Below are 23535 nucleotides of genomic sequence, written 5' to 3'. Positions count from 1 at the left end.
TCAGATTATTACTGGACATTGCCATAGTTTTGGGGCAAAATATACTAATATACTGTATATCTGGGAAATTTCCTTATAGAAGCTACAGTATCACAGTCAGTGTGGCCATCTTAAGGTTTTATGTTATCAACTTTTTTTATTTTCCTAATTAAGAGTGCGTAAAGGCAGGGATAATGGAATATAAACATTTGGGAAATATTAGATGGTTTGCAGCACAATTTTGCAATCATTCATACATACACATCTCAACCTCCTAACTCAACAGGAAAAGAGTATACAAAATACCAGTATTATCAACATCTCAAATGCCTGACAATTCTTTTACCTGCTGTCATTCATACTGATATGTCCTCTAAAAACCACTTTTCCACACTAGGGATGATTTGGTAATATGGAGCCTGGCGCAGTACCCGGCAAGCTTTGCAGTAGTGGTTATCCCATCCAGTTTCTCTTGTCACACGGTATTGGGATCTCCAGTTAAAGTACTTCTGGTATCTTTTATCATCCTTATCCAACTCTAGAACATAAGAAGCGAGGTCTTTTGCGCTTGGGAAGTCATCTACATGAATGAAAGCATCTCCAGGCATAAAACGCTCATAGTTTTTACGAGATGTCCCTAATACAATGGGAACAGCCCAAGAGTCATAGGCATTCGACCACAGTTTCTCAGTAATATAATCCTTATAGATGGAATTTTCAAAGGCCAGGTAAAATTTGTACTGGGAGATGGTTTGATAGAAGTCATCCCAGGACAACTTCATGTGCTTCTTCCCGTAGACATCAATTGGAATGTATTTCTTCAGCTCCTCATAGTAGACATTGCGCCGGACACCCGGATACCACTTACTAACCACCCATGAGACCAATTTAGACTTGGCTGGGATGATGATGCTCTGAGGTTCTCTCAAGGCTTCAGTTCTACCATAGGGTCTGTAGACATCAGAGTCCTGGCGGAAAGTCATAGTCATGTTGAATAAGTTATCCAGGAAATGCAGATTTTTAATAATCAAAGGAGGTTCCATGTTGAACCATACCCAACGTTGATAATGCGGCCTTGGTTGTTGGGGCAAAGATTTTTTGTCATACATGATGTCCACATGATGCATGACCACAGCATCAGCAATGTTGTACAAACTCCTGTTTGCTGTTAATTTGCACCCAGGGATACCATAAACACTCTGGCAAGTGTTTAATGGGAAAGGTTCCCCAAAAGGCCAGACCCATACAAGGACAAGGAGGTCTTTCTCCTCACTGTGCTTCAAGCTTGTGGAAGTCTTTAGGGATTCATCTGCTGTTTTGTAAATTATCTCTCTGTCTGTACATTCAGCATCCACTGACTGACCTAATCTTCCCCAGGTCCAAGAAAACAAGATCACAATAAAGATAACGGGGATGATGAAGATCAGATTGTGACAATGGAACGGTTTCAACATTTTATTTAACCTGAAAGAAAAATATTGTGCGCATCATTAATTGATGTACAATGAAATGTTGTATAAAACTATTACCTCAAGGCAGAGATATCTGGAAATTATAATGCTAGTAATGCTAGTAACTTCTGTACTTACCATGGTTTCGCTGCTCATCAGAGCTACTGGGTGACCCAATGACTGTAACAGTCCTACACCATACCCGTGTCTAATGTTACAAGGCTGCCAGTTTCAAGCAGACCAAACAGATGTCTATTCACCTGTCACGTAAACTTCCCTATCTTGCCAATGGAAAGAACACAAGGGAGGGCACCAACACTCAGTTGGACTCTTAGAAACAGACAGAGGGTAGCATTGAGAGGGTGTGTTGGGACTAGGGATGTGCAGGCTCGGATAGGTTCGAGTTTGCACTTTGAGTTCGGATTTTTCCCTCCAAAAAAACGGAACTCAGAAAGAGGCAAAACGTCATCTTACATGGACGAACATCATCATTCCTGGACTTTTGTCCAGGAATGATGATGTTCGTCCATGTAAGATGACGTTTTGCCTCTTTCTGAGTTCTGTTTTTTTGGAGGGAAAAATCCGAACTCAATGTGCAAACTCGAACCTATCCGAGCCTGCACATCCCTAGTTGGGACCAGCATTGGGAGGGTGTGCTGGTTCCTGTAGTGCTATTTGGAGGTTTCTGGGGTACCTCCTAGGTGAGTTGGCTCTCAGAAAAATATATGTATGTGTTGTTATCATGTGGCACAACAGTATGACCGCCCTCTTGACGAAGTCCAACCCAGTGAACTGGGTTTAAGTGGCGAAACGCGTTGAGGTGCTGTGCGGTTGTCACATGCTAACTGTCTCTTCAGAGACCTACCTACTTGAATGTAAGAAGCTTGATTTCTGTTTGTTTTGTGCTGCATTAAAAAACTCCTTTCATATACCTGCATGTACCATTATTGAGTACACAGTGACCAATCGAGTGGGGACCAAGTGGATCCATAGAATTTCCAGGCGTACCCTGATAAAGTTACCCACTAGAACCAGAATTTATACCGAGAGGGAACAACACGTTGGCTCCATAAAAAGACCCCCCTGATGTGCCTTTTAAATATCTGATGAGGGTACACATAATATTTATCTTCGATATTTCTATAGTCTAAAATATTACACCAGAGAGCGCCCTTTCTCACTCTTTTTTAGAAATTTGCTACCACTTGAGACGATACAGCAACAGTCTCTCAGGAGAATATTGGCAGCAACCTGTGATACGGGAAGTGTATTTTGAAGATTATAACAAAAAGGACATTTACACAGATACGTTTGGTGTAGCGCAATAAACAGTAGCCTTGCATTCTATATATATATATATTTATATATATAATGTAATGTTTAGCTGGCACTCTGCATTTTAGCAATAGATAATTGCCCTGGTGCCCTCCAAGAGGTTCCCTAAGAAACTGCACATGTACAATAAAGGTGAATGGCGCCACTCACGGGTCTTGTAATGTAAGAATCACGCTGACAACTTATTCTATCTTGTTCGACATGGCACCTGGGCGCATGCAGATGACGTCACACTCGTGGCACCCAGTGGCCAACATTACGGAGGCAGCACCTATCACTATGGACATACTGCTATATAGAGTAGGTATGTATGCTTGTAACTACACCTGTGTTCTTGATAAAAGTCATTTAGGGGTCTATTTACTAAGTGTTAGGAGACAGAGTGAAAAGCGATAAGGTGCCAGCAAATCAGCTCCTAACTGCCATCTTACAGGCTGTGTTTGAAAAATGACAGTTGGGAGCTGATTGGCTGGCACCTTATCACTTTTCACTCTGTCTCCTAACACTGCTTAGTAAATAGACCCCTTAGACTGAAACGTCAAACAAGATTATCAAAGTTGTCAGCGTGATTCTTACATTACAAGACCCGTGCGTGCCGCCATTCATCTTTATTGTATGTGTGTATATATATATATATATATAATTATATATATATATATAAAGACAACGTTTAGACCGGCACTCATATATAACATTCCATTAGAGTAGCTCCGGTGCCACAACCCAAAAAATTGTATATTCAAGATGAAAAATGGAAAGGCACTCAGAGACGCAAATAAGTTCAAGCGGCTACAATGATGAAATCAACGTTTCGGAGAGAACCTCCTTTATCAAGACTGATACAGTCTTGATAAAGGAGGTTCTCTCCGAAACGTTGATTTCATCATGGTAGCCGCTTGAACTTATTTGCGTCTCTGAGTGCCTTTCCATTTTTCATCTTGAATATATATATATATATATATATATATAGAGAGAGAGTTATTGTATCCTATCAATGTTAAAAACGAGCGCTTGAACATGTACTGTGTATAGAAATAAATAAATAAATAAACCACGATTTACTTAAATTAATAAATAAATTCTCCTATACACACTCGTTGTTTATAGCTCTTTTTTGTGACAGAGTGGTATGGAGTAGAATGTCTCAAAGGTAATCCGGTGAATACGGGAACATGGGTGTTTGTAGAATAGCACACTGCCCCTACTCTTACCCTATAGTTGCCGTCCCTCCGGTATTCCTTTAGCTGTGCGGCGCGCGGTGTCTCCTCCGTCACTTTCGGCTTTGGCGTGCTGTGCCTCCTTGCACGGCGTTCAGCAGCGTCTTGCTTCTGGTGAAGTGGGGAGATTAAACGAGCAGCCTGCAAACTGTGCCGTCTCCAACGCGTTTCGTACCTCACATACTTTGTCAAGGATGACGTTCACTTCCCTGGGGGGCCCTTCTATTCCTCCTCCATGGTTTCCTTTTCTTTTTTCTTTCATAAAACTTTATTGATTAAAACGACACTTTGTGTCTTTTCTAAGTTAAATGGTCTCAGTAATCGTGGTTGCTATTGGTGTGAATAAAATGTAACTAAAATGTTCCAGAGGAATGATATATTAAAAATAGATACTTTATTCTAAAAAATATATATACTTCCCTATAAAAAAACATTCAATTCAATATCTATATTTAAGCCCTGCGGTTTTAGGGTTTTTAATACGAAAATCCACTTGCTTTCATGTTTTTTTAACTCTTTCACTATGTCACCTCCCCTCCAATTGATCTCAACTTTTTCTATTCCAAAGAATTTTAGTCCTGATGGATCTTTACCATGTACATCTGTGAAATGTTGAGAGACACTATGTGTGCTAAGTCCTTTTCTAATATTATTTATATGTTCTGCTATGCGGGTTTTTATTTTTCTCTTAGTTTGACCTATATAGTTTAACCCACATGGGCATATCAGAAGGTAGATTGCTCCTTCGGTGTTGCAGCTTATATGACTTGCAATGCGGAATTCCTGTCCATTCACAGTAAATGTCTCAATGACTGAAGTGGAGCGATCTTCTTTTTTTACATTTTTACAGCCTTTGCAGTCTAAACACCTGTGGAATCCCTTATTCAATATGGTGTTGCTTTCCTTTTCCAACGGAATAAAGCTTGATGTCAATTTTTGTTTCAGATTCTCTGCTCTCCGGTATATAATCCTCGGTTTTTTGGGGAGGATGGTTTTAAGATCTTCATCTAACTCCAACAAATGCCAATGCCTACATAACATCTTCTCAATGTGTTTGTTGTTGCCATTGTATTGTGTTAGAAATGCGAGTTCAAAATTGTTTGTGGTCTCATTCTTGTTTTTATATTTAATTAATTCTTCTCTTTCTATGGATTCAATTTTCTGTAAACTCTTCTTAAGTACTTCTGGTTCGTACCCTTTTTCCGAAAATTGCCCTGTTAGCTCCTCACTTTGTTTTTTGAAAACTTGTGCATCAGTGCAGTTCCGTTTTAATCTTCTGTACTGTCCACCAGGAATGTTATTGAGCCATCTTTGGTGGTGATTACTACTTGCTGCCAGAATTGTATTATAGTCTACCTTCTTACGATGAGTGCATGTTTTAATCACTCCATCTTCCACATATATGACCAAGTCGAGATATACTACCATGGTATTGCTGATCTCTGTGGTGAATTCTAAATTCATGTTGTTGTTGTTAATATATCTGATAAATGCATTCAATTGGTCGTCCGGTCCATCCCATATGAACAGAAGATCGTCTATGTACCGGTGCCAGCATTTTATGAATCCTGCAAATGGGTTGTTGTTCCAAATGGTTTCATCTTCCCATTTTGCGACTACCAGATTCGCATAACTTGGTGCAAAACGGGTTCCCATCACAGTCCCGTTCACCTGCAGGAAAAAGTCTCCCTTATACCAAAAATAATTATGCTTTAGTATGTAGTCAATACTAGCCATAATAAAGTTCACTTGGCTATTTGGGATTTCTGTGGTGGTAGACAGATAAAATCATACATTTTCACAGCCGACATCATGTTGGATACAGGTGTACAAAGATTTTATGTCACTGGTACAGAGTTTGTATGTACTCTTCCATTCAAAGTCTTTTAAAATTTGTATTACTTGTACAGTGTCTCGTACATAGCTTCTTTGTTTTGATACCAGTGGTTGCAGATACTGGTCAATGTAGTGCGACAAATTAGATGTAATTGAAGATATTCCCGAAACTATGGGTCTGCCCGGCGGATTCTGAATGTCTTTGTGTATTTTTGGTAACTCATAGAAGACAGGGATTCTTGGATTTCTGATGTAAATGTAATCGTATTCTTTCTTTGATAGAATATCTTTCTCTAGTCCTTCATCTAGATGCTCCATCAATTCTATTTGAAAGTCTCCTGTGGGGTCTTTATTCAATTTCCTGTAGGTTTTTTGATCCTTCAGTAATTTTTCTACCTCACTTTCATACTTTGCTTTGTCCATAATGACCACTCCTCCACCCTTATCCGCTGGTTTAACCACAACGGTATTGTCATTCTGTAAATCTTTTAGTGCTCTCTTTTCATTTATTGTTAGGTTATATCTTAATTTTTGTTTATCTGGAATTAGATTGATTTCTTGCTCCAAAGCTTTTTGAAAAGTCTGAATATGCGCACTCTTACTTTGATGTGGATAGAAGGTGGATGGAGGCTTCAATGATGTGTGCATGTACATGCTTTCTTCTGCTTCCTTTTTGTTTAAGATATCTGTATCTTTAAAGAATTTTTTAAGACACAATTTACGTACAAATTTGTGCAGATATATATACAAATCAAACTTGTTGATTGTGGAGTGCGGTGCAAACTTTAATCCTTTCTTCAAAAGGCTATAGTGATCGTCCGTTAATTGTTTTCCACTCAAATTGAAGACTCCTTCCCTTCTATCAATAAGCTTATTCACATCCTTTAATTTCCTTTTTCTCCTACCTCCTCGGTTTCCCCTTTGTTTGTTCCTGATGAAGTTTTTTTCTTCTTGATAACCGGTGTTCTTGGGCGTAATGGTTCCGGTGGTTTCTCCGTCCCCCACATGAATTCTAAAAAATCACTGTCTTCTTCACTATCTTCCTCAAAGAGTCTATTATTATTGGTTTGTCCTGGTTTTCTTCCTACAACTTCACTGTATGTTTCTTTTCTTTTTTCTGAACCTGATGCTCCTTCCAAACTACCCATCAGTTTGAGTGTTAAATCTCTTTCGTTTTGTTTTGCTGTTCTTATTCCTGAGTCAAATGAGCTTCTTATTAGTTTATTAGAATCCTCCTTAGTGGGATTTCTGAAATATTTTGTTGGAGTTAGATGAAGATCTTAAAACCATCCTCCCCAAAAAACCGAGGATTATATACCGGAGAGCAGAGAATCTGAAACAAAAATTGACATCAAGCTTTATTCCGTTGGAAAAGGAAAGCAACACCATATTGAATAAGGGATTCCACAGGTGTTTAGACTGCAAAGGCTGTAAAAATTTAAAAAAAGAAGATCGCTCCACTTCAGTCATTGAGACATTTACTGTGAATGGACAGGAATTCCGCATTGCAAGTCATATAAGCTGCAACACCGAAGGAGCAATCTACCTTCTGATATGCCCATGTGGGTTAAACTATATAGGTCAAACTAAGAGAAAAATAAAATCCCGCATAGCAGAACATATAAATAATATTAGAAAAGGACTTAGCACACATATGGTGCGTACACACTGGGCGATTAAAGTGGACGACTGAACGATAACGATATCGTTATCGTTCAGTCGTCCACTTTATCGTCCATTTTTAACACAAAAAAGATGAACGATGACGACGACGCGCGTTCCCGCGGGTCGTTCGTCATCCTCGTTCATCGGGCTGACATGCAGGCCAACCTGACGACCTCGTCAGGTTGCTGCATGTCAGGGAATGGGTGAGAGAGCCCGGCGCTGAACGATATCGCTAATGATATTGTTCAGCGGCTGTGCTCAATGTCATGAACGACATTGAGCACAGCCTGCCGGGGACACACTAGACGATATCGCTCAGGGAGCATATCGTCTAGTGTGTATGCACCTATAGTGTCTCTCAACATTTCACAGATGTACATGGTAAAGATCCATCAGGACTAAAATTCTTTGGAATAGAAAAAGTTGAGATCAATTGGAGGGGAGGTGACATAGTGAAAGAGTTAAAAAAACATGAAAGCAAGTGGATTTTCGTATTAAAAACCCTAAAACCGCAGGGCTTAAATATAGATATTGAATTGAATGTTTTTTTATAGGGAAGTATATATATTTTTTAGAATAAAGTATCTATTTTTAATATATCATTCCTCTGGAACATTTTAGTTACATTTTATTGACACCAATAGCAACCACGATTACTGAGACCATTTAACTTAGAAAAGACACAAAGTGTTGTTTTAATCAATAAAGTTTTATGAAAGAAAAAAGAAAAGGAAACCATGGAGGAGGAATAGAAGGGCCCCCCAGGGAAGCGAACGTCATCCTTGACAAAGTATGTGAGGTACGAAACGCGTTGGAGACGGCACAGTTTGCAGGCTGCTCGTTTAATCTCCCCACTTCACCAGAAGCAAGACGCTGCTAACCGCCGTGCAAGGAGGCACAGCACGCCAAAGCCGAAAGTGACGGAGGAGACACAGCGCGCCGCACAGCTAAAGGAATACCGGAGGGACGGCAACTATAGGGTAAGAGTAGGGGCAGTGTGCTATTCTACAAACACCCATCTTCCCGTATTCACCGGATTACCTTTGAGACATTCTACTCCATACCACTCTGTCACAAAAAAGAGCTATAAACAACGAGTGTGTATAGGAGAAATTTATTTATTAATTTAAGTAAATCGTGGTTTATTTATTTATTTATTTCTATACACAGTACATGTTCAAGCGCTTGTTTTTAACATTGATTTATGACACTAGAATTTAACTGAGCAGCTTTTTCCGCACAACACGACAATTATTCTAAACCTGTATTTTAACCTTTTGTGTCAGTGTGCTGCGGTATGACACCTACACTACTGACAAACAGATCCAGAAGGAATGATTTGAATTATATTTTTAGTAGAGACACCCCAATCATAGAGGCAGATATTCCAGATGAAAAATTTAGCAGTAAGAAACTAAACAATGGTGGGAGATAACCACTCTAGGAAAATATCTGGAATATGATTTAATACCGAGGGGTCTGAGAATCCAAAAGAACCCCACTTTTCTCCCAACAAATAAAAATTTCTATAATAATTGGAATACTATTTTAGACCATTGCTCAAAAGAACTGATTAAACTAATTATAGAGGATAGAAAGGAATCTTTAAAGGAACTAAATGCATCAATTAAAGAAATTGAGAAGGCATTTGAACCACTAAAAAATATGGAAGATTATAAAAACTTGATGTCCATGACTAACAGCAAAATAGACACCTTAGAAGATAGTATTATCAGCCAGAAACAAAAGAAATTTCATAGAGACATAGAAGAAAATCAGAAATTAAAAGAAAAGAGTAATGAAAGACGAGGTATGGCCCCAAAAGTAAATAACGAGAAACCTATCAGATTTCAGTATAAGGAAAATATGCAAAAAAGACACGTAAAAAACAGAAACAGGAATTTAAACTGGAAATCTATCACCAAGAAACCACTACTACCTAATCCTCCACCATATTCCTTAGAACCCAGAAGGTATCTAAAATATAATGAAAAATATTTCAGAAATCCCACTAAGGAGGATTCTAATAAACTAATAAGAAGCTCATTTGACTCAGGAATAAGAACAGCAAAACAAAACGAAAGAGATTTAACACTCAAACTGATGGGTAGTTTGGAAGGAGCATCAGGTTCAGAAAAAAGAAAAGAAACATACAGTGAAGTTGTAGGAAGAAAACCAGGACAAACCAATAATAATAGACTCTTTGAGGAAGATAGTGAAGAAGACAGTGATTTTTTAGAATTCATGTGGGGGACGGAGAAACCACCGGTACCATTACGCCCAAGAACACCGGTTATCAAGAAGAAAAAAACTTCATCAGGAACAAACAAAGGGGAAACCGAGGAGGTAGGAGAAAAAGGAAATTAAAGGATGTGAATAAGCTTATTGATAGAAGGGAAGGAGTCTTCAATTTGAGTGGAAAACAATTAACGGACGATCACTATAGCCTTTTGAAGAAAGGATTAAAGTTTGCACCGCACTCCACAATCAACAAGTTTGATTTGTATATATATCTGCACAAATTTGTACGTAAATTGTGTCTTAAAAAATTCTTTAAAGATACAGATATCTTAAACAAAAAGGAAGCAGAAGAAAGCATGTACATGCACACATCATTGAAGCCTCCATCCACCTTCTATCCACATCAAAGTAAGAGTGCGCATATTCAGACTTTTCAAAAAGCTTTGGAGCAAGAAATCAATCTAATTCCAGATAAACAAAAATTAAGATATAACCTAACAATAAATGAAAAGAGAGCACTAAAAGATTTACAGAATGACAATACCGTTGTGGTTAAACCAGCGGATAAGGGTGGAGGAGTGGTCATTATGGACAAAGCAAAGTATGAAAGTGAGGTAGAAAAATTACTGAAGGATCAAAAAACCTACAGGAAATTGAATAAAGACCCCACAGGAGACTTTCAAATAGAATTGATGGAGCATCTAGATGAAGGACTAGAGAAAGATATTCTATCAAAGAAAGAATACGATTACATTTACATCAGAAATCCAAGAATCCCTGTCTTCTATGAGTTACCAAAAATACACAAAGACATTCAGAATCCGCCGGGCAGACCCATAGTTTCGGGAATATCTTCAATTACATCTAACTTGTCGCACTACATTGACCAGTATCTGCAACCACTGGTATCAAAACAAAGAAGCTATGTACGAGACACTGTACAAGTAATACAAATTTTAAATGACTTTGAATGGAAGAGTACATACAAACTCTGTACCAGTGACATAAAATCTTTGTACACCTGTATCCAACATGATGTCGGCTGTGAAAATGTACGATTTTATCTGTCTACCACCACAGAAATCCCAAATAGCCAAGTGAACTTTATTATGGCTAGTATTGACTACATACTAAAGCATAATTATTTTTGGTATAAGGGAGACTTTTTCCTGCAGGTGAACGGGACTGCGATGGGAACCCGTTTTGCACCAAGTTATGCGAATCTGGTAGTCGCAAAATGGGAAGATGAAACCATTTGGAACAACAACCCATTTGCAGGATTCATAAAATGCTGGCACCGGTACATAGACGATCTTCTGTTCATATGGGATGGACCGGACGACCAATTGAATGCATTTATCAGATATATTAACAACAACAACATGAATTTAGAATTCACCACAGAGATCAGCAATACCATGGTAGTATATCTCGACTTGGTCATATATGTGGAAGATGGAGTGATTAAAACATGCACTCATCGTAAGAAGGTAGACTATAATACAATTCTGGCAGCAAGTAGTAATCACCACCAAAGATGGCTCAATAACATTCCTGGTGGACAGTACGGAAGATTAAAACGGAACTGCACTGATGCACAAGTTTTCAAAAAACAAAGTGAGGAGCTAACAGGGCAATTTTCGGAAAAAGGGTACGAACCAGAAGTACTTAAGAAGAGTTTACAGAAAATTGAATCCATAGAAAGAGAAGAATTAATTAAATATAAAAACAAGAATGAGACCACAAACAATTTTGAACTTGCATTTCTAACACAATACAATGGCAACAACAAACACATTGAGAAGATGTTATGTAGGCATTGGCATTTGTTGGAGTTAGATGAAGATCTTAAAACCATCCTCCCCAAAAACCGAGGATTATATACCGGAGAGCAGAGAATCTGAAACAAAAATTGACATCAAGCTTTATTCCGTTGGAAAAGGAAAGCAACACCATATTGAATAAGGGATTCCACAGGTGTTTAGACTGCAAAGGCTGTAAAAATGTAAAAAAAGAAGATCGCTCCACTTCAGTCATTGAGACATTTACTGTGAATGGACAGGAATTCCGCATTGCAAGTCATATAAGCTGCAACACCGAAGGAGCAATCTACCTTCTGATATGCCCATGTGGGTTAAACTATATAGGTCAAACTAAGAGAAAAATAAAAACCCGCATAGCAGAACATATAAATAATATTAGAAAAGGACTTAGCACACATAGTGTCTCTCAACATTTCACAGATGTACATGGTAAAGATCCATCAGGACTAAAATTCTTTGGAATAGAAAAAGTTGAGATCAATTGGAGGGGAGGTGACATAGTGAAAGAGTTAAAAAAACATGAAAGCAAGTGGATTTTCGTATTAAAAACCCTAAAACCGCAGGGCTTAAATATAGATATTGAATTGAATGTTTTTTTATAGGGAAGTATATATATTTTTTAGAATAAAGTATCTATTTTTAATATATCATTCCTCTGGAACATTTTAGTTACATTTTATTCACACCAATAGCAACCACGATTACTGAGACCATTTAACTTAGAAAAGACACAAAGTGTCGTTTTAATCAATAAAGTTTTATGAAAGAAAAAAGAAAAGGAAACCATGGAGGAGGAATAAAAGGGCCCCCCAGGGAAGCGAACGTCATCCTTGACAAAGTATGTGAGGTACGAAACGCGTTGGAGACGGCACAGTTTGCAGGCTGCTCGTTTAATCTCCCCACTTCACCAGAAGCAAGACGCTGCTAACCGCCGTGCAAGGAGGCACAGCACGCCAAAGCCGAAAGTGACGGAGGAGACACCGCGCGCCGCACAGCTAAAGGAATACCGGAGGGACGGCAACTATAGGGTAAGAGTAGGGGCAGTGTGCTATTCTACAAACACCCATGTTCCCGTATTCACCGGATTACCTTTGAGACATTCTACTCCATACCACTCTGTCACAAAAAAGAGCTATAAACAACGAGTGTGTATAGGAGAATTTATTTATTAATTTAAGTAAATCGTGGTTTATTTATTTATTTATTTCTATACACAGTACATGTTCAAGCGCTCGTTTTTAACATTGATTTATGACACTAGAATTTAACTGAGCAGCTTTTTCCGCGCAACACGACAATTATTCTAAACCTGTATTTTAACATTTATTGTATCCTATACCTGCTGCACACTGTTTAACCCTGTGTCATTCTGCACCTGCTTTCTATCTGTTAATAAACCAATCCCTGGTTAAGTTATCTACCGTGTGAATTAACCTCCATCACACGCCGCTATCACCTAGTACCATCATAGGCTCTGCCGATATTAAATAGACCCCCTAAGTCTCGACAGAAATATTATGCTTGCCTGTAACCATTATTCCCCAGTTATTGCATGTCTTCTGCTTTACAAATAGAAATGAACTGCAAGTACTTACGTTTTATGTAAGAACATTTTAAGCACAGTATGGAAGAAGGTAGACAAAGAGCGGCGATCAGTGATCCTCACATAAGAAGCGTCCTCTAAGTTGGATTCTATGTAGTCCCTTCTTCTGAGCCACTTCATTACAAGTGTAGTGTTCTTCATACAATAAGAGACTAATGACTTGCGGTGTTTTGTGAGAACCTGGTTTTATGTATAGTATAATTGCAGGAAAGGATTAGCACTCCACTCATCAAAGCCTTAAAAGTGACACAACAACGCTCTGAAATTGCATAAATGTCACGTAAAGTCACAACCATCCCACCCATGCTTCATGTTGTTTTAGTGTATTTCTTTAATGGTCTATAATGCATCTGGTATCTTTTTCTAGAGATGTGTTAATGTCATAAATGTGACTATGAGTTAGCACTGTTCTAAAAAGGAAAGTGTTCTGTGCTTTTAGATATGGGGTAATGTTCTGAAATCAGTGTTACAAAAAATGAGAAGTCAGAGAAAGAGACTGGTGGCATTAATAAGAGTGCTATATGTGGTGCGTTATATCTGGTGCGTTATATCTGGTGTGGGTCCTCCTGAGTGTACAGTAAATCAAAATATAATAACCAATAACAAATGGAAAAAAAAACATTCACTACATCAGGGGTGGGGAACCTTTTTTCTGCCAAGGGCCATTTTGATATATATAACATTATTCGTGGGCCTAGTGCAGGCCAAGCCCCCTCTGTGTGATCTCACATGGGGACGGGGCCACAATCGCCGGTGATTACATCAATGCCCAGAGCTGTAAGAGCAGTGGTACGACTGTCTGAAGCATCCTAATGACGCTCAAGGCGACACTGCTGCATAGATGCTGGCTGCAGGGTGCCATTCTAGATGAGGCTAGCAGAAAAAGCTCAGCTGGCCAGACCAAATGATTCCGGGAGCCTTATACGGCACCCGGGCCTGAGGTTCCCCATCCCTGCACTACATAAACACAGAGCAGAGCAAAACAACACAACAAATATTATTTATTGCGGCAACAGCAATGAAGACAGATTAACAGTATAAATCTTCTCTATTATAACAATAAGGGCTCTATTTACTACAATCTGAATGCAGATTGTAGTGTGATATTAACGACTGAATTCGCATTGAATTCAGGCAATATCACAGGGATTTACTACAAATCCCTTGCAGGGACAGAGCTTGCGATAAAGCTCTGTCCCTGTGAATCCCCTTTGGAGCCTTATCACGATATTTTCGGCAAAAATACCGTGACTAAGTGCCCGCGCATGCGCCGACCGGTCGCCGCTGCTACCCCCGGCGTTAAGCCACGCCACCGGCGCTAAGCCCCGCCCCCCGTGATCGCGGACCCCCTGCGACCCCCCTCTCCCTTAATTACACTTACCTACATGCTCGGGGCCTCCGGTGATGTTCTCCATTCCTCCGGTCAGGTGATCTCCCATACTGCACTGGCACCCGATCACCTGATGACCGGGCAGCAGTGCACTATGGGAGACCAGCTGACCGGAGGGGAGTCATCACCGGAGGCCCGATCTCCGGTCCCTGGAGTCAGGTAAGTAAATTTTTTTTTTCTTTTTTTTACAGTAATCAGCTTGCGATCTGTTTAGACCACACAGCTGATTACTGGGACCGACTCCTGGCTCTGCCCTCCCCGTTAGAGCAGGGCAGGAGGCCGGTAACCGGGGGAGACCCTGGATAGCTCCACCTCCAGGTGGCGTTATTATCACAGGGCTTTCCCCGATATTTTTTCACATTTTATTTTAGTAACTCTGGTCGGATCACATTTCCCATTACAGTTATGTGAAATGCGATCTACTTTACTAAAAATAAGTGATACTTAGGGGTTGGAGTAGAATTTTATGAATTCTACTCCAATTGCCCTGTAAAAACTATAGGTGATACTAAAAAAATGTGAAAAGGGTGTGAAAACACCCTTTTTTCACATTATTTTAGTCAAAATAATGTTAATAAATAGAGCCCTAAGAGAGATGGTCGAGACTTAAGCTGGTTACACACTATACGATCTATCGTCCAATATATCATACCGACGCAGGTCAGAACCATATATTGTACTCATAAAGTGTGTGCGCCTGATCCGTCGTTTACACACGTTGCTCATCACATCGTCCCTTCTGCCGTGCTACACATCAGATGGGATGATGCCAGGCACATCGTATAGTGTGGCCGCACATGGGGCCTCATTCAGCGATTTACGCAAAACCGAAGGTTTGCATACATCTCAGATTGTTGGGGATCTGCACATACATGATCACTGCAGAGTTTGGGGGGGCGGAGCAGGAGACGGACACAAGGACCGTTCTGCAAAAAGTGGGTGTGTCACCGCCATTTTGAGGCGTGCCGAACCCAAGGTCTGCTTCATCGGACGCAGACTTTCTGGACTTGGCTGTCCGGTTCCGATGGCCAGGCTGTGTAAGCTTCAGCTTACGCAGCCTGACCATAGCAGCAACCATCACGACCGATGGTCGCAGTGGTGATCCAAGGCAGCGTCTACGGACACTGTACATTGAGGTCTGCTGAGACTCCTTATGTAGGAACTTGGAAGCCATTTTGTGGAGAAGGAGGAGTAGAATAAGGGTAAGTACAGGAGGGAAAGGGGATGCCAGGCACATACTAAGCAATTCAGCCGGCGTAAATGGCTGCGCACTGCCTCTTTATGGGAATAGGGCCCAGCCTACAAAGATGTCAAGTAATTAATTTGGGGCTGTGGCATCCGCCCCGGGATGCCAGCAGCACTAAGTTTAGGAACCACTACTGCATACATTTCACTGACACATTTATTTAAACAATTGTGTTTTCTTGTTTTCGTCTTGTGGTAATCATAGTGCTCACCCATGTCTGACAGAGTTATCCATTTCCATTGGAGATTTCACAGTTAATATTGTGTTGCCACCAAAGATCTGGGGGAAATTTAATAAGCGTCAGTTCTGTCACAGCTGCTTGGTATTTTTCTGGTGGTTTTGAAACCACCAGATTAACTAAAGGTAAACCGCCAGAAAGCAGCTTTTCCCTCACATGTCACATGTCCCATGACCACCAACATAACCCCCTTCTCATCAGTGTTTCCCAAACATTTTGCCTGCTCACCAGCATTCACAGGGGAAGGGTGGGAGGGGCAAGGAATGGAAAAGCTGCATAGCAGCCTTTCCCTAGCAAACCCAACATTATATGGTTCCTGCCCTGCAGTTCTCCCTCACATGCCCTCTGCTCACCAGCCTTTCTCACACATGTCCCTTCTGCTCACCAACTTTTCCCTCACATGCAACATTTCTTTGGCTGAAGTTCAAGTTAAAAGTTTCAGTTAAGTGTTCACAGTTAAATAAAAGTTACATTAAGGGCTAGACAGGATATTGACTTTACCAAACATAACTATTACAGATGGGGCATCCTTGTCATGATAATGGAAGAAATAGATCTTTATAGTAGGTGTCAGGGACCCCTTTACATAACACCTACATACTAAATCTAAAGAAATTTTAGTCCAATTCCGTGCTTACTACACAGACTTTTACAGGTCCACTCCTGTGTACTTAGGGCCTAATGCAATCGCAGCTGTGACTTCACACAGAACACAGCTGTGAAAATATGCTAATAGTTGAAAATCTTACCCGGGCACAGGGACGTCCACTGCTGTCTTCTCATCTGCGTACGACTTCACATACCTGCATAAACATCGGTAACATCGATTCAGATCGGACGGCAATGCGGCCATTGTGGCAGGTCTGAGCTGTCTCAAATACTGCAGCTCTGCTCGCACGCAGAGAGGTCTCTATGGCTAATTTATGCATGCCCACAGAATGGCATTTAAACTGTCAGGCATGCCTGTGTTCGCCTAACCACTCCCCAAAATGCTCACCACATTACATTCACTCTGCGAATGATTCCTATGTGCGTACATAAACGCGAAACAACTGTGACTTACACGCATGCGCAATGACAATCGCCCGATCTGCGTACAACATCGGAATTGCGTCCGCTGCTGAATCAGCAGCCCCCTAGTGATTTAGTTCACATGTGTGCTGAAGCGAACCTTACTAAATTGACGCAGGCACAGTGGGACGTTCTTGCTGGTGACAAGTCTCTGTAAGAGTTTCTTGACACCATATCTGCCCTATCTTGTCATAAGGCCCCTAGGCATGACCGGTGAGTACTATAAACTGCTACAACACATAATTGCTCCTACCCTGGTGGAACAGTTTCAGACAATTCACAGACATATCCCAATTGCGCCCATGTTATGAAGCCTACACCACTCCTTAATCCCTAAAACAAACATGGACCCACAACAATTAGCCTTTTACTTCTCCATCACTCTACTAAACACTGATTTTAAACTCCTTGCTAGAATTATGGCAACTAGGTTACAACAACCCATCCTTCTGCAGTTGCTTACAGACCATCATCTGGGCTTTACTGACAGGTCTGGCTAAAGGGAGGGGTATGGCTAAATCGAGGTGTGGCCACTCCCCCACCCACTTTTTTTTAAAGTCCAATGCGCAGCTCTGGGAAGGGGGATGGATTTGTCCTCCTTGACCATGGGGCAGCTCCAGGTGGGAAGGAATTGCCCCCCTGTAACACTTGCATGGAGATATCAGTGGCTGCAGCCTCCCTGGACCCTCCGCAGCCCAGCACACAGCAGCGTGTGCTGGGCTGGGGAGAGAGACTTCTGCCACTGAGCAGTAGCAGTCTCCCCTCTCTCACTGCAACTGACCTGGGCCCTCGCTGGGCCCCTCCAACCGGCCGGGGCCTGGGTAAGTAGTACCTGCTCCCCCCCACCTCACGGCGTCCGTGCACACCAGACTAATTTTTCTAACATGCTTCTGAGTCTGGCATTTGATATGTTGCTATGGGTCTATGTTTTCTAAGTTCTTGAGACCAGAGCATTTGAGTCAAAGTTTGTCAATCTAATAATCTAATTTTACTCGAACTCCACTGCATACTTTACAAAAATCCACATTGGCCAGAAGAGGTTAAACTCTCGGCAATCTTGCACTACTTGAGGTATTGACTGCATTGCACTGACATATATGCCAACAGCTTTTGGGAGGAATTGACTTGTCTCCACTGATCTCATATGTTTGATCCACCAGCATGATCAGGAGATATCAAGGCACACTAAAAGTCCAGGTGTTAAGGATAGCCAAGGTTGAGCACAAGTGTCTTAATTAATACCTCAGTTATTTTGTTAAAACTATCTGTGCTCAAGCATTGATATCACTAAAACTAGGACTGTTAGTGTGCCTTGAAGGCCGAGGTTGGGAATCACTGTCAAAAGCCCCATACACACTGGACGATTCCTTTAAACAATATGAACGATAACCACATCTTTAAACCATATATTGCTCAAAACGTCCAGTGTATATGCACTATGCGATGAACGATGCACGCTCCTGCGGGTCGTTAACAATATCGCCAGTCATCTGTACATACAGGCCAATCTGGGTATATCGTTAGTGATGTCATGCTGCCGAAAGCAGCATGGTCCAGCCCCCCCCCCTGCCACCATTCGTCATTGCCGGCATCGGCAAGTTTGTATGCACTTAACGATGCCGGCACCCACTGCCGGGTCCCGCCGCTGACGATGTTGCTCATACAGCATATTGCCCAGTGTGTATGGGGCTGTAGATCAGTCAGTAATTTCACCTGGCATGTTGAAATAATCCTCACATTTCTTCCCTTACTGTACCAGCCCGGGTGCTGGCCGCCATCTGCAATCTTTTGTCTGACACCACAGATAAAAAACTTTTTAATAAACTTTTTCAAAACACCTGTCCTCAGGGGCATTTCTAGAGAGGAGGGGGCCCGTGTGCAGTCTCTGACATAGGCCCCCACCTCTCCGCCTGGTGGTCTGCAGCGTACAGAGCTGTGTGCGGGCAGCGCCGGAGTTATAGACTCTGGGCACTAGAGTGTGCCCAGAGTCTATAGTGTATGCACAGGTCACCGGGAAAATGGCTGCAGCAGGCATTTTCACTGTTCTGTGCATGCGCAAACGACGGGAAAATGGCCACCGCGGCCATTTTCCAGTCATTTTACAGTGCCGGACGCCCGCGCCGATGTGGGACTCCAGAGAGGTAAGTAATATTATGGGTGCAGGGTGTGCGGTGCGGGGCCGCACACCCTGCACCCATTATAGATATGCCCCTGTTCCTCTTGCCATACCTGCCCTAACTGTGGCATATAGGAAGCTGAAATATATCACTGCTTGTAGGAATGCTATTGGGCAGAAATTTCTGGCACTTGCATTGACAAAATGTGGAACTTTATAAACCATGTCCCATTTGCCTCAGAGCGGGCAGTCTTGGGGATGTTCCAGAGGGCTGTAAGTCATTATTGTTAGCAATTAATTCCACAGGTAGAAAAACAATCTTATAAAGCTGGATGGGATCTAGACTCCTACATATGACAGTGGAGGAAATCACGCTCTAAGGCAGACTTCCTCCATTTCAAATTTATGCTCTCATCCTACAGTGCTGCCCTTTCCCTCTCTAAACGGACATATTTCAAGAACCTCATCTCCTCCCAGTACTCAAACCCTCGGTGTCTCTTCACCACTTTCAGCTCCCTCCTCTGCCTTCTTGCCTCACCTCCACACTCTCTGCCCTTGACTTTGACACCTTCTTTACATCTAAATTTGAATCCATATGTTAGGACATCATATGCCACCACACCCGCTGCACTCTACCCCCTCCTTTCACAGACCATTCCTCCCCATCCATCTTACCAACTGTGATATCTTTCTCCCCTGTATCTGGAAAGGAAAGCATGGCCCTCATCTGGTCCTCCCACCCTTCCACCTCCCCCCTTGACCCTATTCCCTCCCGCTGCCTCCTCTCTCAGTCTACCTGTTCCCATCTTGCCCACCTCCTCAATCTCTCCCTCTCATCAGACATTGTCCCTTCTGCATTCAATCATGCCATTGTCTCCCCCATTCTTAAAAAAAACTACCCTTGATCCTAAAACTCTCTCCAAATACTGCTTTAAACACTGTGGACCACGCTCTCCTCCTACAAATTCTTCACTCCCTTGTTCTATGTGATACTGCCCTCTGCTGGCTGTCCTCCTACCTTTCTGACTGTTCCTTTTCTGTCTCCTCTCATGACTCCTCTTCCCCCCCAGTTCCACTAATGGCAGTTGATCCCCAAGGTTCTGTTCTTGGACCCCTCCTATTATCCCTATATACATCTTCTTTAGGTGAACTTATCAGCTATTTTGGCCTAAAATATAATCTCTACGCTGATGATACTCAGATCTACCTTTCCTCCCTTGACTTCCCCCTCTCTCTTCACTAGTATCTGTCTCTCTGCTATCTCTTCTTGGATGTCCCAGCGCTTTCTTAAACTTAACATGTCTAAGTCTGAGCTGATCATCTTCCCACCCTCTCGCATAACCTAATTTCCCACAATTTCAATATCTATTAATGCACAACTATCTCCTCTAGCCCCCAAGTGTGCTGTCTTGGAGTTATCCTGGACTCCTTCCTCTCCTTAAAATCACACATTCAGTACCTCTTGCAGTCCTGCAGTCTCCATCTCAAAAATATTTCCAGGATCAGACACTTTCTCAGCCTAGATGCTACAAAGATCCTCATACATTATCTGGTCATCTCCAGAGTGGACTACTGTAACCTTCTTCTATTTGGCCTCCCTATGACCTCGCTCCACTCCAATCTGTCCTCAATGCTTCTGCTCAGCTCATCTTCCTCTTCAATATTTCTACATCTGCCACTCCTCTCTTACAAGCCCTACACTGGTTCCCATTTCTATTCAAAATCAGATTCAAGGTTCTTACATTCACTTACAATGCCCTCACCCAACCCACTCCCATTTACATCTCAGACCTCATTTCCCTTCACACTCCTTGCCGCCCACTTCGCTCCACCCATGAATGCCGCCTCTCCTGCCAACTTATTACTTCCTCCCACTCCTGCCTCCAAGATTTTGCCCATGCTGCTCCCTACCTCTGGAACTCTCTCCCTCTATCAGACTCTCCAAAATCAAACAGACTCTCAAGATCCGCTACTTCATAAATGTCTTCCAGCTCTCATCCTGACCCGCTGCTCCATACTCTTTCTCATTGTCTACTCCATCTGTGTCACACCCGTCTGCCCCTCTGCTTTAGAATGTAAGCTCTTACGAGCAGGGCCCTCTTCCCTCATGTGCTTCTCCTTCCCTTACTCATACTATTGTCTATTTCTAACTCCCCACAGGGGCACCTAACACTTGGTTGCTTACGCCCTGCTTCTTATTTGAGTGTTATGATTGCTAAAGCAGCAATGTTTATAAACAATGTCTTTGTCCTGCATTAGTTTGTACTGTAAGTTGCTGTTTTCTTGTTTGCTTATTTGTTTATGTACTTTGCAAGGTGCTGCAGAACCCTTGTGGCGCCATATAAATAAAGGATAATAATAATAATAATAACAGAGCTGAATGCAAAAATGTGTGATTATGGTCAAGATTTGAGTATAACTGGAGCTATTTAATGCTATTCATCTCTTTTAAAACCCAATTCAAGGTTCTCACACTTGCTTACAAAGCCCTCACCCATTCCTCTCCCATTTACATCTCTGACCTCATCTCCCTCCACTCTCCTGTCTGCCCCCTTCGCTCAACTAATGAACGCCGCCTCTCATGCCAACTGATTACTTCCTCCCACTCCCGCCTCCAAGATTTTGCCTCTATCAGACTCTCCTCCTCTTTACAATCCTTCAAACAGGCTCTCAAGACCCACTACTTCACTAAAGCATTCCAGCTCCCATCCTAACTAGCTGCAACATGCTCCTTCCTCCCTCTTTACCCCACCTGTGTCACACCTGTTTATCTGCCCCTCCCCTTTAGAATGTAAGCTCTCACAAGCAGAGCCTCTACCCTCTTGTGCTTCTCCTTACTTTACTTTCTATTACTTCTTTTTTTTTTTTAATCCAATACATTTTTATTGTTTTTTTCTTTAAGTGCATAATAAATTTACATTGTAAAAACATTGTAAATAATGCAATAAAAAACTACTAAATACATAAATCAGAAAAAGAAAAAGGGAAATGTGTGTGGTCTCACTTCACAGCATTTAAATAGCAAATGAATGATATTCCTTCCTTCACTTGACTTGCAAACAGCAGATATATAACTTGACATATACATATACGGCAATGCCTTTTCACACAACAACATTCACGTACCATGGTAACGTAAGTCCCTGGAGTTAAGCACTGAACAGGTTAAGCACAGTCATCCTTGAACAACTATGTGAGAATTGAGCCATCTTTCCCAGGTAGCATAGTATTTCTGCACTGCATTTCTGGCAGTATAAACATACTTTTCATGTGCAGCAACCGCCCCAACCAAGGATAGCTATGTTCCCAGGTTTGGCCCTGAAGTCGCCATCCACTCCCTTGCTATACATACTTTGGCAAGCGTACAGAGATTAGTGTATCGCATGGCATGTTTATCGATTGTGTCTGCATCAATCATAGCCAAAATGCATGTTGTAGGGGTAAGAATATCTTGAGGTATACCCGTAGAAATTATAACCCGGAGTACCCCCTGCCAAAAGGAATTCACCAGAGGACATGACCATATTAAGTGCCAACAGTTCCCCTCAAATGAGTTACATTTAGGACATTTTGAATCCGTCCTGCCCCCTATTCTCATTAATCGGACGGGTGTCATATATACTCTGTGTATTATAAAGTATTGTAACTGCTGGTATCTAACGGACGTAGTAGCAAAACGAGGGCTAGCAAGAGCTGCTCTCCAATCATCCTCCTCCATTACTCCAACATCATTTTCCCATTGCAGTTTTAAAGATAATAACTCAGACTTATGATGCTTGCTCAACAAGTTAGAGTAAATCCCAGATATTAAGCGGCCAGAACCAGCAGACTGCAATAAAGTTTTAATGGGAGACTCCTGTAGAGATAAAGGAACTTCAGAGAACTGGGCATTGATGGCATGTCTAAGCAGGAGGTATCTAAGGAAGAAATGGTTGGGGACGTCAAACTCTAGGCGCAACTGGTGAAAGGACTTCAACGTTTCTGCCTGAAATATCTGCCCAATAGAGACTATACCCCACTGGCCCCAGGCCTCACCGACCTGCAGAGCAGAGAGCTCCCTGAGACAATTAGCATGAGCAAGGGGAGTATCTGGATCTATGCCCTCCGCTTGTAGGAGACGTGAAACCAGTCTCCAGATATTGATGGCCTGCCTAAATAAGGGCATATTAACTATATGTATATTATCACTCAGCAATAGTCGCAATGGAGATAGGCCTGTCTTATAGTGAGCCAGGACAAGGGAAGGCAAGGAATCACCAGTCTTGTTATTAATCCATTCCCATACATGTGTCAATTGTGCAGCAAAATAATAAAATTTAATAAA

The 23535-nt window shown here is 41.7% G+C and overlaps 1 protein-coding gene across 1 annotated transcript; it reads right to left on the bottom strand.

Annotated features, from left to right (window-relative positions):
* Positions 1-335: 335 nt before the first annotated feature.
* On the bottom strand, positions 336-23376 carry LOC148480490 (3-galactosyl-N-acetylglucosaminide 4-alpha-L-fucosyltransferase FUT3-like). The gene is made up of 4 exons (XM_088454308.1): positions 22873-23376; positions 15998-16065; positions 13143-13256; positions 336-1443 (listed from the first exon to the last, which is right to left on the bottom strand). The coding sequence occupies exons 1-4, from the start codon at positions 23374-23376 to the stop codon at positions 336-338; spliced, it is 1794 nt and encodes a 597-aa protein (XP_088310434.1).
* Positions 23377-23535: the final 159 nt, after the last annotated feature.

The sequence above is a fragment of the Taudactylus pleione genome, unplaced genomic scaffold (assembly GCF_031769625.1).
Source record: "Taudactylus pleione unplaced genomic scaffold, aTauple2 ptg000612l, whole genome shotgun sequence".
In the NCBI taxonomy this organism is placed as follows: domain Eukaryota; kingdom Metazoa; phylum Chordata; class Amphibia; order Anura; family Myobatrachidae; genus Taudactylus; species Taudactylus pleione.
This window is presented reverse-complemented; position numbering and strand designations above follow the sequence as displayed.

What these genes read in the sequence shown, in the direction of transcription:
- LOC148480490 (XM_088454308.1), bottom strand. Translation starts at nt 23,376, where the DNA reads ATGCCCTTATTTAGGCAGGCCATCAATATCTGGAGACTGGTTTCACGT. An exon ending in CTCGTTTTGCTACTACGTCC is followed by an intron (nt 16,066 to 22,872) that starts GTTAGATACCAG and finishes AATTTCCCCCAG; the next exon opens with ATCTTTGGTGGCAACACAAT. An exon ending in AAAATGTTCTTACATAAAAC is followed by an intron (nt 1,444 to 13,142) that starts GTAAGTACTTGC and finishes TTTTTCTTTCAG; the next exon opens with GTTAAATAAAATGTTGAAAC.